Source organism: Falco naumanni, chromosome 10 (assembly GCF_017639655.2).
Source record: "Falco naumanni isolate bFalNau1 chromosome 10, bFalNau1.pat, whole genome shotgun sequence".
Lineage (NCBI taxonomy): Eukaryota > Metazoa > Chordata > Aves > Falconiformes > Falconidae > Falco > Falco naumanni.
The window spans coordinates 8,641,244-8,657,310 of record NC_054063.1 but is presented as its reverse complement, the minus strand read 5'-3'; the positions used below and the strand labels follow the sequence as shown (position 1 = coordinate 8,657,310).

At 36.2% G+C, this 16,067-nt stretch overlaps 1 protein-coding gene across 5 annotated transcripts in view; it reads left to right on the top strand.

Annotated features, from left to right (window-relative positions):
• Window positions 1–16,067, top strand: part of SBF2 (SET binding factor 2) — a 254,668-nt gene that overhangs the window by 174,991 nt on the left and 63,610 nt on the right. For all 5 annotated transcript variants that reach the window (XM_040608411.1, XM_040608415.1, XM_040608414.1 and 2 more), the window contains exon 17: window positions 9,326–9,394. In XM_040608411.1, the coding sequence (XP_040464345.1) occupies window positions 9,326–9,394 (69 nt within the window). The remainder of the gene's footprint in view (window positions 1–9,325; window positions 9,395–16,067) is intronic.

The following is a 16,067-nucleotide window of genomic DNA, read 5'->3' as shown; positions in this document are numbered from 1 at the left end:
CCCTTGCTGGCTGAATTCAAGATTCACAACCTTATAATAAGCAGAATTACCTCAACAAAACCACAAAATGCCCTTTTGTCATCCTTGAAATTCTGCAGCCATTGCAGGTCATCCCAGAAATACTCTCTTCTAGCAGCTGACACTTGTTTCATGAATCCAGAAATGGAGCTGCACCAACAAAGCTGATCCAGGAAAACTTGTTCCAGAAGCAGCTGGTCATTGTCATTCCTGTTGTCCTTTGGTGCAGCTGTACACAGACTAACTGGTGCCTCTGCCAGAACTGTAGCAAAGCTTTTCAGTACTATCAAGGTTGGTGTAGAAAAGCTGAAGCTGTCTGGCAACAAGTTGTCAAATATGTATTGAAAAGAGACTCCGCTTTTGGCAGTTTGTGAAAAATGCATCTCCCAGAAGGCCGCGTTACATCCCCATGAGCATGTACTTCGGTTCCCAGGGGCACCTGCCAGAACCCTGCAGATGCATTTGATATGTATATATTTTTAAAAAATTGTCATCTGCCTTCTCTCCCATAATTTTTGTCTGTGCTGGTTGAGCACACTGTTTTCCCTTTATGTACTTATTTAGTTCTGGGCTCCTTTCAGTTTTGCACTCTCCTGACAGTTTGTCTCTTGGATGTGATCCTTAATCTCTCTGTAATTGTTTTGTTCTTTTGCCCCTGCTATGAGTATATCTCTGGTGAGACTAATGTTTTTAATTTTTTTGTTTTGGTACAAGATATTCTTTTTCCAATCTCCTATCAGTCTTGTGCATTGTTTCCAATCGTTTACTCTTTATCTCACATATTTCTTTGAGAAATTTAATATCGCTGTTGTAAATCTGTTCACCACTTCTGCCTGTTGCTATTATTATAATGCTTTTTTTCTGTCATCAAGATACTTCATAATATTTCCATTTCCTCTCACATTGAGTGCCTGTTCAATTCAGCTGCAGTATTACCTGTTCCACTGGTTCCTTGGAGCAGTCTGTACTCTACAGACTTTGCTGATACCTGCAAACAGCAACAAAACAAGGTAATTGATTTTGCACCTATTTCTGAAGTTTATGGCCCGGTCTTGGTTTGACATGTGTTACTCAGCACATGGTTCCAGGTGCTGTTCATATGTGACATGCTTTTGCATGGAGTTACCCTGTCCCTTGTGCAGAACTTTGCATTTGTCTTTGTTGCAGAGATCAGGAGGTTCTTGTCAGTCTATTTCCGATGGGCTGTGATGCTAGTTAGTAGCAGTCCTGGCCCTCATACAGTGTATTTACCACTCCCCCAAATTTGGTGTCATTCAGAAATTTGATGAAGGTGCATTTCATGCCATTTTCAGATTGTTAATGAAAACATTAGGTGGCGTTTGCCACGGTCAATCTCAACCCCTGAAAACACGACTCGTAGCCACCTGCCTGTTAAACGTGGAACCTCTGAGCACTCTCTTTTGGATCGGACTGTGCAATCAGTTTCCACTCTTTCAGCTAGGCTGTATCTACCCAGCTTGCCTACAGAAACACCAAAGGAGCCGGTGTCGAGAGCCCTGTTAAAGCCCAGGTAAATGAGATGTGCTGTTCTTTCCTCAGCTACAGAGCTTGTCACCATAGAGGTTGATCTGTTTTCCCTTGGTCAGCCTGTGCTTTCTGTTCTTCAGCAGTCACTTTCTTGTTCTTCATCTGTCTGGAAATGACATCTGTGAGGACTTGTTCCCTACAGTGCGCCCTGTAGATCCCCTGAACCTGTTCCTTTCCCTCTTTGAGGTGTTTCCCAGGGTTTTATTTCTGTTTCCCCAGAAAATCAGTTATAATTGACAAGGTATCTATGAAAGAGATTAAGTTTCCCAAGGGGAAAACTTTAGGGTTTAGAAGTTCTCTTTTCTAAGACAATGTCAGTGAGGGGTTTAGCTTAAATAAAGATTCATTGTGCTATCACCTCCTATTCAGTGGAAAATTTTCAGTGAGCCCTACTTCCAAGTCACATTTCATCAGCCATTGTTTGTTCAACTTCTCCTTAGTGAACTAGACCCAGAATCTTTGGTAATTGATTTGAACTGAGCATCATATCTTTTTGCATTTCAGAGGATAGATATGAAATTCCACTTCTATCCAAACAATATTTTTCTAAAGCGACAAACAGATTTTTCAGTGAATCACTTTATATACTCATCGAAATGTGATTTTTTTTTAAAAAAAGGTGTTAATTCCTGCTAAGTTGTAAAAATGGTATAGAATGTGCATGCTGATGTGATACATTTTTATTAAAAGTATATGAAATTAGAAGATCTCATGGAAATTAGAGAAGAACAGTAAAATTAAATCAAGCAAGATGAATGCATTTTTACATGTTTGAAAGTTTGTGACAGTTTATAATCTAGGAGAAGACGCGCTGCTGCACACAGAATGAATGCTAGAATGCCTAAGTGTGCTGTGTTCTTGTGAAATGATTCACTAATAGATAAGTGGGCTATACTGGAATATTGCATCTGTTTTAATAGTTCTTCTAATATTTTAAGCACTTTTCTGTTGTTCCTTAACTCAATTAACCAGGCTGTCTGTAAAGCTGTTTACAGAGTATCCTGTATTTGTTTTGCAGTCACTGCGTAAGTACTTTGCTCTACAAGGGCTTTAGGAGTACGCTGGAGTTTGTCGATGTATTATGAATTAATTGCCCTTTTCCAGCTGAGTAGTTAATGGATATTGATCACTGTTCTGTCATGAATTACAAAGTATTCTATCATTTGAATGTTGTTTGTCAAATATTTTTTACAAATTACTGTGCTGGACCTTGTATCACAGCTGGTGTAGTTTAAGGTTTGGACAGATTCACTGTGAATGAAGCCCTGCTGTGAAATAAAAGTCAAAAGGCATCTTGGCATCCCAACCATTTCCTTGGGAGAAGATTACAGCCTGAGTATGTTGAACTTTATTGCCATGGGCCTCATGACAGTATTCAGAAACATGCATGGCATTTCTGTTAAAGAAACTCAGATGTGCTTAGACACAAGGGATGGCATTCTTGTGTTTATCAGTATCTTGCAAAATAAAAAGTAACATGTTTTTACACTTTTGGGGTACAGTAAAAATATGGTGAAGAATGTGTAATTTATGCACGTAAAAATTGAGGTTCCTGATTTCCTAAACATATTTTGTTACGGGAAGGAGGAAATGACTAATCTCAACCCTAGACGGAAATGTATTTATTGAGAAAGATGGGGGTGGGATGGGGGACTCGACAGCCCGTTGAGTAAAATGTTGTTTCTTGTTTTGACTTGCTGTGAGATCTGAAGTACAGAGGGGCTGCATAGAGAAACTGTGCTGCATTTGTTAACTCGTGAACGTGGGGAGTACAGCAAAAGGAAACTTAAAAATCGATGAACGTTATGGGCTTGTGTAATTCCATCTAAAACACAGCAGTTGAATTCTGTCCCTTATAGCACTATGTTTCAAGGAGGGACAAACCTATGAGAATTCAGGGCCAGGTAAAGACCCTAAATATTAAGCTTATCAGGATGTGAAATCCTTCTAAAATGGAATTGGATCTTCTGGTACCTGGAATGGCAGGCCTACAACATCTTGCATCCTATTGCTGACAATGATAGGTTCCTTCATTAAATAATCACTATGAAAACTTCTAGTCAGGCAGAAAGACCATAGAGTCAAAACAAATTGGTGAGGATTTTTCTGGGTTGGATGAAGTTCCTTTGGCTTCTGCATTGGCACTTCTGAATGTAATGGCCATAGAGGATGAAGAAAGTATTATATCTGGCATAATTCAGAGCACAGGTGAAGTCTAATGTGGACTTTGTGTTGAGTTACTGCTGTCGGATAGTTAACCAGGTAGCAATTGGAGAACTTGCTCCTCAAAAGGCCAAAGTGTGATTCTGGTCAGTGTTAAACCTGGAAACAGTAGACAATAAGAGTGTATGTTTTTGGTTTTATTAACTGAGAATCACCACAACAGTGTTTAAGTAGAACAAAAGTTAAATTAAAAGCTTGTGTTAATGAGCAACCTGTAAAATGTGCTAGGGTCATTTATGAAGAGGTGGTTTTGTGAGTTAATAATTTTGAAAGGCTGTATATCTCTTATCAAAATGAGAAGTTGTAAAAGTAATGAGAATTACATAAGGCAGTATCTTCCAGGTTTCGAGTGTGCTCCTACGGTTCTGCTGACAGATAAGTTCACAGGTAGTCAGCTCTACAGGCCTCCTAGGTATGTCTGTCTTCCATCCCATTTCTCAAGTCTCAGAAAAGTTGTGTTTAACAAAACTGTAGCTGTTTCAACAAGGTTTGATTTCACCTTTGGTCACAAAAAAACCCCAACTTTGCTCCCCTTAAAAAGCAGAGCAGTGGTGAACAGTTATGTTAACTTCACTAGCAAAAACTGTATAGGGATGTTAGAAAGAAAGTAAATGTACATTCATTTTCACTGAAGAAACAACTGTGCTTATGATTCCAATAAGAAGATTCCTCATTTTCCTTTGGATTTTATTATATGCTGTTAGTACTAAGTAATGTAAGTTATTTGTGTCATATCGGCATTTATTCCAGCAAAATATGTCATTTTGACTACTGCTCCAGATCGTGCTTTTATCTGTGGATTTAAAACTTGTAGTCTAAGTACTTTTAAAAGTTACACTGGAAATTCCAAATATAACTGTGGTTTTTTCACCTTTCAAGGCAGCATATAATTATATTGGAGATAATCAGTGTACATTGTGAAACTGTTGATTTATTTACTTGGATTTTTAACTCTGCTGAGGTTGAATATAAAGGACATTGATCTTGACGTTGATTAACATGGAATAGGTTTTCTTTGATAAAAATTACCTTTTTTAATAGTTCAACTGCATTAATACTATATTTACATATGGATATGTAAACTTTATTTAGCTTATCTAGTGAAAATGAATGATTTTTCTAAAATCAGCTCATTAAAATCCAATTCTAGTTTTGAACTACATTGCAGTTCTACACGGTAAATCCCTATTCCTTTTAACAAACAAAGCACTTTTTCTAAACTGCACTGCTGAATTTTCTTACTACTTTAGACAAAAAGAATAGTCCTGTGCTTTAAGTTTGATAGTTTATATTTCCAAAATACAAACTGCATGAACCATAAAAATTTCATGATGCAGTAAAACTCTGCCCACATGTATCTGTAACAATAAGGATTAAATCCTGGCACCACTACAATAATCTGCTGAATTTAGAACCAGCATTTTACCTGTAATTTGTAGCCCCAACATACAGCGCACGGTTTATGGTTACCTTACACATGCTGACTTAACAATTCTTGTCTTAGTGCTTTAAAAACACATATGAGACTGAAGTTTCTGGCATTTTTTTCTTGGTTCGTTATAAGCTTAGTCTTACATAGTGATGAATGCTCTCGGTCTTCATGAAAATTGACAGCATTCAATACTTCTCAAGAGGGACAATGAGGCATTGAAGGTCACTTTAGCAGTATTTTGAATAGAGCATACATGCATCATACTGTACTGCCAAAAAAGTACGCAATTAGAGCTGCCATGTTTAGCTTTTTAGTTTGAATGCCTTTACTGCATGCTACGTTCATTTCATGCAATAGTCAGGCCTGTGGGTAATTCTGTGCATTTTTAGTGCTGCTGAATGTAAAGCAAAATTGGGTCCCCAGTTTTCAGCATACTTGGATTCCTGTAGATTATTAGAAATGTGTCTGTTTGAAAAGCTTGATGCCCAAAGCAGAATGTGGTTAAACACAGGAAACGTACTGTATCAGCTAGTAGTTAATGAGAGGCTATCAAGGTGGATTTAAAGAGAAAATTGCACTCCAAATGTTATCAGGTATTTAACATAGCTCTCCTAGACTTTTATCATGTGACTAAGAGAAGACATAAAACCCAAAGCATCAGTTGTTAGGTACTGCAGCCTGTTCAGGAAGGTGTGTAAGCTTGAGCTTAACTGTCACTGACTTTGCCTTGCTCTTGTCAGCGAGACATCGCAGGGCGCTGAGGGGCTTTGAATGTGGGCCTGCACCTTCAGTAGCAGATCAAGGAGGAGCCTTTCCCTGGGCTGGCTGTTCATTGCTAAGTGGTATTGCTAGTGCTTAAATTGTGGAGGCCATCTCAACTTAATGATGACCTACAGTACCATGTCTTCCAAACACAAGTTTGGGTCAGTACTTGTTCTGAAGCCAAGGGTGAGGAAGACAATTGCTTTTCCGCTCCAGTACCAGCAGCCTAAGCCACCTACCAGATTCCAAAAGCCGTCAGTGCCTCACCAGATACTAGAAGTCCCACGTGTCCATCCAAGTGGCCGAAATCTGTAACTACCTAGCTGTCAGTTCGGCAACGCAATGACGAGATCTAACTGCCAAAGTTTTGCTGCATATTTAAACTGAGTGGAACATGTAAGTAAATCACATGTGTTAACAAAGTAAGTAATGTCAGGAAAAACATTCTCATTTCATTATTCACCTGTCAATTCAGTATAGCAAAACTATTTTAAATGTACATGAATTCCTGTAACGCTTCCAATCTGCTACAGAGATCAGCAACTATCTGAATATATGATCAGTATGGCCAGAACAGTGTGCCAGGTCTTCACTCCCTTAGGCATGGATTCAAAGCAGTACTTTGCACATAGCATGGTGGAAGTCCACAATTCACTGTTAAAAGGCATTGTTTTTAGGAAACTAATTTGCTGAGAATACTTTTTGTCCCCCAGATGTGTTTCACTTAATTTTGTGCAAATTAGGGGGAACAGCTTTAATTATTTTATGGTATTTGGTTTGTCTACTTCTGTGGCAATAGTAAGACATTTTTCACGATTGGTGAAGACATTATTAAATATAAGGCAGCTGGGTTGCTTTGTTTCAGGAGTCTAGATCAATTGCATACAATACATATATGACGTTTCCAGTGCTTTGAGAAGGTAGGATTTCAGTGCAACATACCTGTTAACTACGGCATTCTGTCTTGCAACTTCAAAGCAGATAAAGACTTAATTAATTTAACTGTATTGTAATGTATTCCTAACTGAGGTCATTTTATATCTCTTGTCATGTGCTGGAGGAGAAAAAATAGATATAGATAATACTTCCATACTACAAGTCCGGGGGGTACTGCTGACATAGAATATGTGGAGAATTTCATACTTGCAAGAAGGAATGGAAAAATAATCTACTGTGTTGTTTATGTGGTGATGATATATATCTTTGAGACATATGTTAGCTCTTGGAATATTGAGTGCTCTCTAAGTGAAGATACATGGCTCAGTTTTTGTAAAGATATTTCAATGTATGTTTTGGGTAAAAGCCAAAGCTCTTACAAATAATTTGAGCTGAGGGATTAAGTAGATAATGTGAAACAATGAGGATGGATCATTTTATACCTGGTTATAAATAGGCACGTACAGAAATAAGATACGTATTTCTTTGAAAACTGTTGAGCATTCCTAAAGGTTCTAAAGTCTTCTTTTAAATTGGAAGTTTTCTGATTAAGTGAAAAAATACTAACAATATATATCATATATTTATATCAAACTGCAGATACCTTCTAAATTCTGAATGGGGGTTAACGATATGGATAACAGTAGGAAATAACGCAGAAATTGAAAATGAAAAGCAGCCGAGCCTATGTCCTTTAGTCTTACTGTTCTGACATCTTACTGACTGATTTGGGGGTTTATATACGTGTCGCAATACTGAAAGGCATCATTAAAACATACATCGAGTTTCTCAAGTGTCCGCTTTTCTTACCGTTTTCCTCTGCCAGATTGGAATGTGTTACGAAGTGTGAGCACTTGCACCCCTTTTGTTTTCCATGCGCAGTTAGTATACATGCATTCATGCAGTTAAGCACGTTAAAACCTTCAGTAACTGAGCAGAAATAAAGCTTCACATCTATGAACTTGTACACCTTTTCAGAATACGTATGTAAGTAGTTTTGTAAATGCTATTCTATTTAACTGTGTATGGACATTTGGTATTCTGTTTAGGTTAAAGTAATACAAGGTGAAGTATTTGTTACTGGAAAATCACGAAGGATGAAAATGGTCTTTTAAAAGTAATGAGAAGCAAAATAGTCTTCTGATGAATTTTTTGGTCTATTGTTTTAAACCTGCAGTCCATAATCACTCAGCAGACATTTACAAAAGAAGAGTGAGATGAATACATAGATAACATCCTAATGATCATTAATATGATTGCTCCTGCAATGTAGATATTATCCTTCTGCTATCACAGTTGACTGGTGCCAGGTTTTTGCTAGGTGCTGTGTTTTAGAGAATTCTGATACGAGATGAAGGCATCAATGAAAAGTCTGGCAGAGGAACACTTGAGATTTCAATTTTGGAATTTGGTCAGATGTTGTAGACAGTTAACAGGAGTATGGTTTGAATTGGAGGGTGCTCATTATAAGAATGAATGTTCAAAATATTGAAATTAATTGTTCAAATGGATATTTTTTTTTTGCCATTCATCATCCAGGGACACAATGGTGATACATTTGTCTAGTAAGACTGTGTGTGTTATTGTGTTCTTCAGTGTTGGCAAAAAGAGCTAATGAAAAATAATCTAGTCACTTAAAAACAAAAAACTTTTTTACTGTTATTTTTTGTTCTATGTTTTTTAAAAAAAGTCTTAAAAATCCAAGTAGTTTGTTTTTTAAACATTAAGTTACATTCCAATTCTGGTTTCTTTTAAAAGACTTCTGGAATAAAATTGCTATTTTTATCAGTGTAATTACTAGTTGATTTACTTTGGCATACCTTTTTCAGCCTAGAGAGACATGAAAGACATGCTTGACTTTTGAATGAGGCATTCTAAGTCTGTGAAGAGAATGGGTTTTCATCTTCTTTTAAAGTTAACCTGTGCCAAACTTTTGTAGAGGCTGTGAAGGTGACTATTTTATATGAAAACTATGTCAATTTCGTTATGAAAACATTTTGAAAACACATTCTTTGGTCATCACATCACTTCCATTTTAGTCAGATTTCTATTGACCCAAATAGAAGCAAGCTACCTTTTTATTTCCTAAATGGTGATTACTTTCCTTTTTATATGTAAACTATGTTGGTGAAATTATATTTCAGACACAGGAGTGAGAAAGCTGCTAATACATTCCTTAAATGGGAAGAACCATAGCAATACGTACCAATAGAAATCAAGAGAAAATACCTATATGTACACACATGCACACACATAAATATATGTTATTCTTAAATGATAGCAAGTGATTAAAAGTCACATTAATATAGGAAGGACATCAGAGGGACTTCATAAGGCAGAAATGAAATTATATTGCATAACATTGAAAATGGTTTTGCTTATTTTATTCATATGTTTTTCTTGAAGGATTGTTCGTCTTCAGAAGAATATAGCATTGCTGCAGCGTTGCTACCCCTGACGACTGCTTTTTATAGGGTAAGTTTTTATTGAAAACCACTCCTATTTTGTATTATTTTACATTACTTACGTTGTTAAAATGAAGAAAGTGTTGACAGGAGATAGATGGTGGGTAGGAAGTTCATCATAAAATTGATTGATGTCAGTGGAAGCCCTTTAATAACCTATTATAGACTTTACTCCAAAATTATACTTACTGATGTTCGATGATGATGATTATGATAAATTTACCCAGAACTAAATGCAGGTTTATGTGATGGGTTGGAGAATTATCACTGATTTATAGCTAGTCACTAAAATGATTGAAAAGAGTAATTTCTGATGTTACTGTGTAAAAACTATTTATTGGAGCACATTTTTTGTTTAATTTGGCATGTTAAGCATTGGCCAAAAAGTACATGTTAGGTTTTGAGTGTGTGTAGCTATTAACTTTGGAGAATATTGTGAATGGCTTGTTTTAACCGTAGATTATTTTTTTTTCCAGTTTCTTGTGTTGGTTTTTTCCTTGTCTTTTTTTGCATAGTGTTTGATAGTGATAAAATGCAATATCATAGAAATATGAAAACGTAAATAGTGGAAATCCTGCAAGCAGTTATTTCAAAAGCAGAACCTTTGTAGTATAGCTGTAGTTATTTACAGCAGCATTTTCATTAGTTCTGGTTAGCTCAAGTGCTGCTTTATAAGATGTACGTATCTGGGGGGGTGGTAAGTTCAGAACATGGATTTGCTTGCAATTAAATAATCTTTGTTTAATACGAATTTCATTATGCAACCCAGTTTGGGAAATATTTAATTATTTGTAATTGGTATGTCATGATACTGCAAAATAGTAGTTACTCTTACAATCTAGCTAGACATTAATAATGTGATAGAAATGACATGTGAAAGAAAAATATAACTTTCTGTCCTTCAGACAGTGTATAAGGCATTTATGAGTAGCCATAAACGAAACAGAAAGAAATTCCCATTTTAGCTGAAAAGAAAAGGTTTCCACAATAAACTGAGAAATCAATCAGTGCTTTTTAATTTAAACTATGCCTTCTAATTGAACAATTTCTGATTGCTTCAAACTAGAAATATAATCTATTATGTCATTTTTAGAATAAAAAATGTAAAACTTTGCCATAGAACACAGAAATCTGCTGAGGATGAGAGCAATTTTGACAGTCATATGATTACCAAGTTTCTTGAAATCCTATTTAAGCCAGTATTTTACTACATACATAAAGAATAAAGTTGTAGGGTTTCTCTCTTCTAGTCATTTGAACTGTGAAAAAGTTTTATTTGAATTAGATTTATTATAGAGCCATACATAATACCCAAAACAGGAGTATTTTCATTCTCTTACATAAACTAGTGTGGTGAGACATTAGATTTTTCAATGCCAGCAAATAAACTTTCTTCCATCTTTAATTACAAGTTCATCTTTTTCTGTTGCCTCTCTTTTGAGTCCTTGAGTAGCAGAATCATGAGTTGTTTGACATTTATTGCTGCCACTATATTAATTAAGTATATAACTAATTTGGAGAAAGAACTAATGAGCCATAGAGATTTTCAGTTTCCCTGCTTTATTCTTGTGACTGCATTAATTCTGTATTGTGAAGAAAGATTGTCTTTAGGGTTTGTTTCATTTTCTGCTGGCCAAGACAGTCCACGTAACTCTTTGCCTTGAGAGGTGCAAGAGGGGGTTGTACCAGTTTGGTTAGATGCCTCATTTGGTAAAGTTTGGTCAAGTGGGGCAGGGGAGAGGGCTGTAATTTTTTTAATTTTTTTTTTTTTTGCATGGACTATCGTGAGTGTTGAAAGAAGCTTAAATAAGTTTTCATTTCACAATCAAGGAGAGCAAAAAGCTGGACTGAATACAGAATATCTCTAAAGTAATTTCTTCTATACACTTGTATTTTTGGTAGGAGTACTGAGTTCTCACAGCATTTCTCTCACAAAAAGTTCTCTGAAATCTTTTGTGCAATAACCTAGTCCCATACTTACTATTTAAGACTAAAACTGTACACTTGGGAAACTCTGAGTCCCTGGATGTAAGAAGCAGGATGGCTTTTTTGTAGTGTTCCAGAACTGAATTAAAAATTAAAGTAACCTGATTATTCACTTGCAAAAGCCAGCTGTTAATGCATAATAGAAAAAGAATTTTGTATTTCCCAGATCTAATCCTCAGGTTCAGCGATGGCCCCCTTTGGTATGTCCCATTAGATACAATTCTTTGGCAAAAGTACTTATTTTGGTGTAAAACTATTCATACTAAATGCAAACTGATGTGGTGTTCAGAACATGAGATCAGTAGGCAAACTTTGCAGTGTTTAGTTGAGGTTAGCAGTTTAAGGTTCTGTTTGGAATTTGAGTAAAAATGAAACTTTTGGAGCATGTTTCAGCTTCTCTAGAGGTTTTCAAAACTGTATCCTAGACTAGAGTCGGTATGTTCTACCTGGCATGAACCTCTGTAGAACATTTTGTTCATCTACATCAGTATTCTTAAATTAAGAAAAATGGGTGTCATTTTTCCACTCTTCTAACATCTATGTAACCCTTTGGAAGGATTCCTACTCTGGAATTTAGCTCACACTAAATTAATGTTCCTCTTCCCCTGTTTCAGGGAGAAATCATATCAAATCTTGCTGCTTTACTTTTCTCCCTTGAGCTTCATGCTTTATAATGTATTGAAAGTTTCTAAGTTCTCTTTTCACTGGATTTCCCTTTTCTGAAATCTTAGATAGAATGATTAAAGTTTTGTTGCTTAACACAGCATATTGCTGCTCTGTTTCTGGTAAGTCCTGAGGAGTTACAGTTGTAGTTTAACTAAAATTAAGGTCGTTTGGGGGATTGTTTCTTATTAAAATACCTTCAGGAAAGCTCGTATGTTTGCATTGTCAGACTATGTCATAGCCTTTTCTGCTGAGTTGCTTGTCAGTTTTATTTATTTACCGTATACAGTGTAGTTTGCGCACATGTGCTCGTGCATGCACATGCCCTTGAAGCTGCGTTTTGTTTTTCGGGGGGCAGAGCACAGGTATTGCAATACTATTGCTTCAGATGCAAAACTGTCTTACCTCAAAGTGTGACTCCCTAAATGTGGTTGTGTTTATGCTTTCCAAAAAAAGTGAAGTAGTGCTTGACAGTGCGTACTTGTTTTCATTGATGCTTCTGTTATCAGAATACCATATTTAATGCCAGCAGGATATTAAATATCATTTCACCTGGCTCTGTTGAAACTGCAGAGTGTTATTGGTGGCCAGGAATGGGCAGGAATTGTGAATCTAATAGTGACGCAGGTTTTCATTTGTGTGTGCATTGATGTTACTGTGCAGCTGGTATTCCAAATCGTGTTATCAGTGAGAAAGCCTGTAGTACATCTTAAAAACACTATAGAGTTATGTCAGTCAAATACACTTTTTACCATCTATGTTTACTATAGCATTCAAATGGGAAATTAAAATGGGATTTCATGTCACAGCATTTCATTGTTAATATATTTCCTGTTGTTTCTGATGAAATAATGCGAAGAAGTTACACAACACCACAGTTCCTTTATGAAAGGACTATTGTGTATATGAAACACTAAGTTTTATTTTATTTACTTAACACAAAGCAGAGCACTAGTAAAACAATTACCTGTTCTTCCTAAATAGCTTTACTGTACATGGCCACACATAGTGCAGACACATAGTGTTTGAGGTGTGTAGATAATGAGAAAGGTGTGTTTTCGTGTGAGTCCAGCAGATAAAACCAAGAAACTGAGTAGTAGGAGAAACATATTCCTTGAGTTGATGTTGATAAGGTTCTGGAATGGTCTTCTCATGAGGTAGGCAATGCTCTAGCCTTGAGGTATTTTAAAATACTCTTGGGGAAACAGTGAAAAATGTCTAAAAGGAACAAGCTTGCACGATCTAACAGGTCTTGTCTTAATGTCTTTGCCTTACGTGAAGATTATAGTCTAGGGTGTTTCTGCATACATCTAACTATAATAGCAAGAAACATCACTGGTGTACAGCATGCTATCAGCTCTTGGAATGTCTGGTGAAATTTCAGAATTCCAACTCCTGAAGTCTGGTGAGTGATCTGTTGTGAAATCTGATCAGGCAGGATTTGGTCACACTCTAACTCATAGTTGGTGGGATTAAATTCGTAGACAGGATGTCAGTACTGGTTGCATATTTGTGGACTGGACTAATAATTGAATTTTTCTAGAAAAAATAGTCACAATGCTTTTTAAAAATTTTAAATATTGGACGTGAGCTGTAGCAAAATGTGACTCATCAGTGACAGTGGACTTTGGTGTGTACTGTTAATGTCACAAAAACAAACACATCTTTTGCTTCTGGGTTAGAAAAAGGTTTTAGTTTACCATTAGTAATACTGTTGGAATTTTGTTTAAAATTGAAACAATATAAATACAATTTATTTATACATGAAGATAAAAGAATTTTCCCGTGTTTTTTTGGTACGGATGACCCATGGTTATTCAGTATGCAGTCATTTTTTCTCTGTATAAAATAGAAATGTAGTATTCCCTGGTGCTGCAGAAAATTTCTACACATGGGAAGAAAGAACAAGATGAAAAGAATGTATTTTAATTATATTTTTCTGATTAAATAATCATAATTTTATGAACTCATCAAGGAAGGCAGTTTGACTATTGTTTAATTGGCCTTGTCAAATTCACAGGATTTGGACACTTGGTTTCAATTATGTCTCTTTGCCACGGTGGCAAGATGTCATGTAGACTACACTGCATTTCTTGAAGGTCTAGTACGCGGCAAGAGATGACCAAGGGCAGGCCCCAGTTTCAGTCTGCCCGCTGGACAACAGGCAGAGGGAGCAAAAGCTCTCTTCCTCAGCGCTGTTCCATGCCGAGTCACAGTCAGAGTCTGCTTCTCCATCTTCCCTCCTTTGCAGCTAAGGTGATGTTTAGCAGTCTGATCAAACATTCTTGAATCCCTCAACCATTGGAGAACCTGAATGTGCAGGTTATAATACAATTTTATCACTTTCAGAGGATCTTTTCCAAAATTTTATTATTAAAATTCTGTGCTTAAACTATGTACAATCATCTGTGTTCCCATACCTTTCTAAGGATTGTCTACCACGTTACATAGTAGATAGTAACACACTTGCAAATTTTTGTTATTTGGCATTCAGAAGTGACAGTTCTGACCACCTGTGTTTGAATAAAGGAAGTGGCATAACAAAAATATACTATTCTGAAAGTAAAGTTTGTTCTGTGTAGAAATGATGCATGGACTTCTTTATTTCATAGATGAGCATCTCTTAATAATTGTGTTAGCCAGAGCAGTATTATTTTTCAGAATCACAAGTATTTCCTTTAGACTTTCTAAGTTTTTAATGGCTTCCTTTATCATCTTGGCAAGAAATTTTGTCTGCATCCATTAATTCTCTTCTTGTATCTCTATTCTGCCAGTTCCAATGCTATCTGAGTCTATAAAAATGTTTTTGTGACTGAAATTGTATTAAATATTATATTTAATACTATATTTATCCATTGTCAGAATGGTAATCCCTTAAATGTAGAAATAAATTAAGTTGCCTGCTTAAAAAATGGCAAGAACTTGCCTGTGTCATGTAGTGGATACTATGGGAGAAGCTCAACCACGAAAGAAAATACATGTAGGCAGACTTCAAGTGGTTTCTAGTTTCTGCATAGCTCTTCTAAAACAAGCAGCAGTGAATTTAAGGACTTCACTCAGGAGAGAGGAAAGTTTTTTCTGCAGTACTTCAAATGAAGTAATAGATATCGACGGAACATGTATAGCTTTCATCACTGGATTTTGCTGTTCTTTCACTGTGGGAGCCCTAATGCCTCGTTGTAACAGCAGAGTTTGTCATGTTTCAACTCCAGATACCAGTCTGGTTTGTTAGGAGGAAGTGAGTGGTAACGCTGGTGCGAAGTGTAAAAGGGCATGGTACACACGCCCTGTTTTTTGCAGGGGCAGCGTTAGATGTTGATCTTTTCAGGTGATTCCTATTTTGTAAGGAAAAAATACATGTTTATCCTTTAGGTTGAGGCCAATTCCTAGACTTAAGACACCAGTGTACCTTAAAACACCATGCAGTATCTTTACAATATAAGATATTTTTTTAAATCTTAATTTAATATGTAAATTGATTTTCCATATGTCATCTTCTTAAACAGTTCTTCATTCAGAGATCTTACTCATTTTGCACATATTCAAGCTGTCAGGCAAAAGATTGATTAAGGGTATTTTACCCTTACCAAAGGTGTATATTAGTATTATTGGCATTACTGCAAAACCCATGAGCCCTAATTATGGACCAGAACTGCTGGTCTTGCTTTCATGCAAAAGATGACAAAGATTAAGGTCTTTATCATCAAGAGCTTATAATATGAATTTGAAAAAAAGCACTACTACTTGAAGCCAGGCAGTTTGAGGCACCGTAAGGAAGCTGTAGAGCAGCCTTTAGTCATCACTATTGTTAGTGATTCTGTCCACTAGTAGGTTAACTATGGCTGAAGTTTTTATAGATATGACACAAAAGCAGTATTTGATTGAATTTTGACAGAAGACAATGGTTGCTTGGCAGGTGCTTATGGATATGAGTGGGGTCATGGAAGAGCGTTGTAAGCTGATGGTCAAAGTTCTGTCAATATTTCTGAACACCTTCCCAGTCAAGAGTTTTTATTACATTCATTAAAACTTCC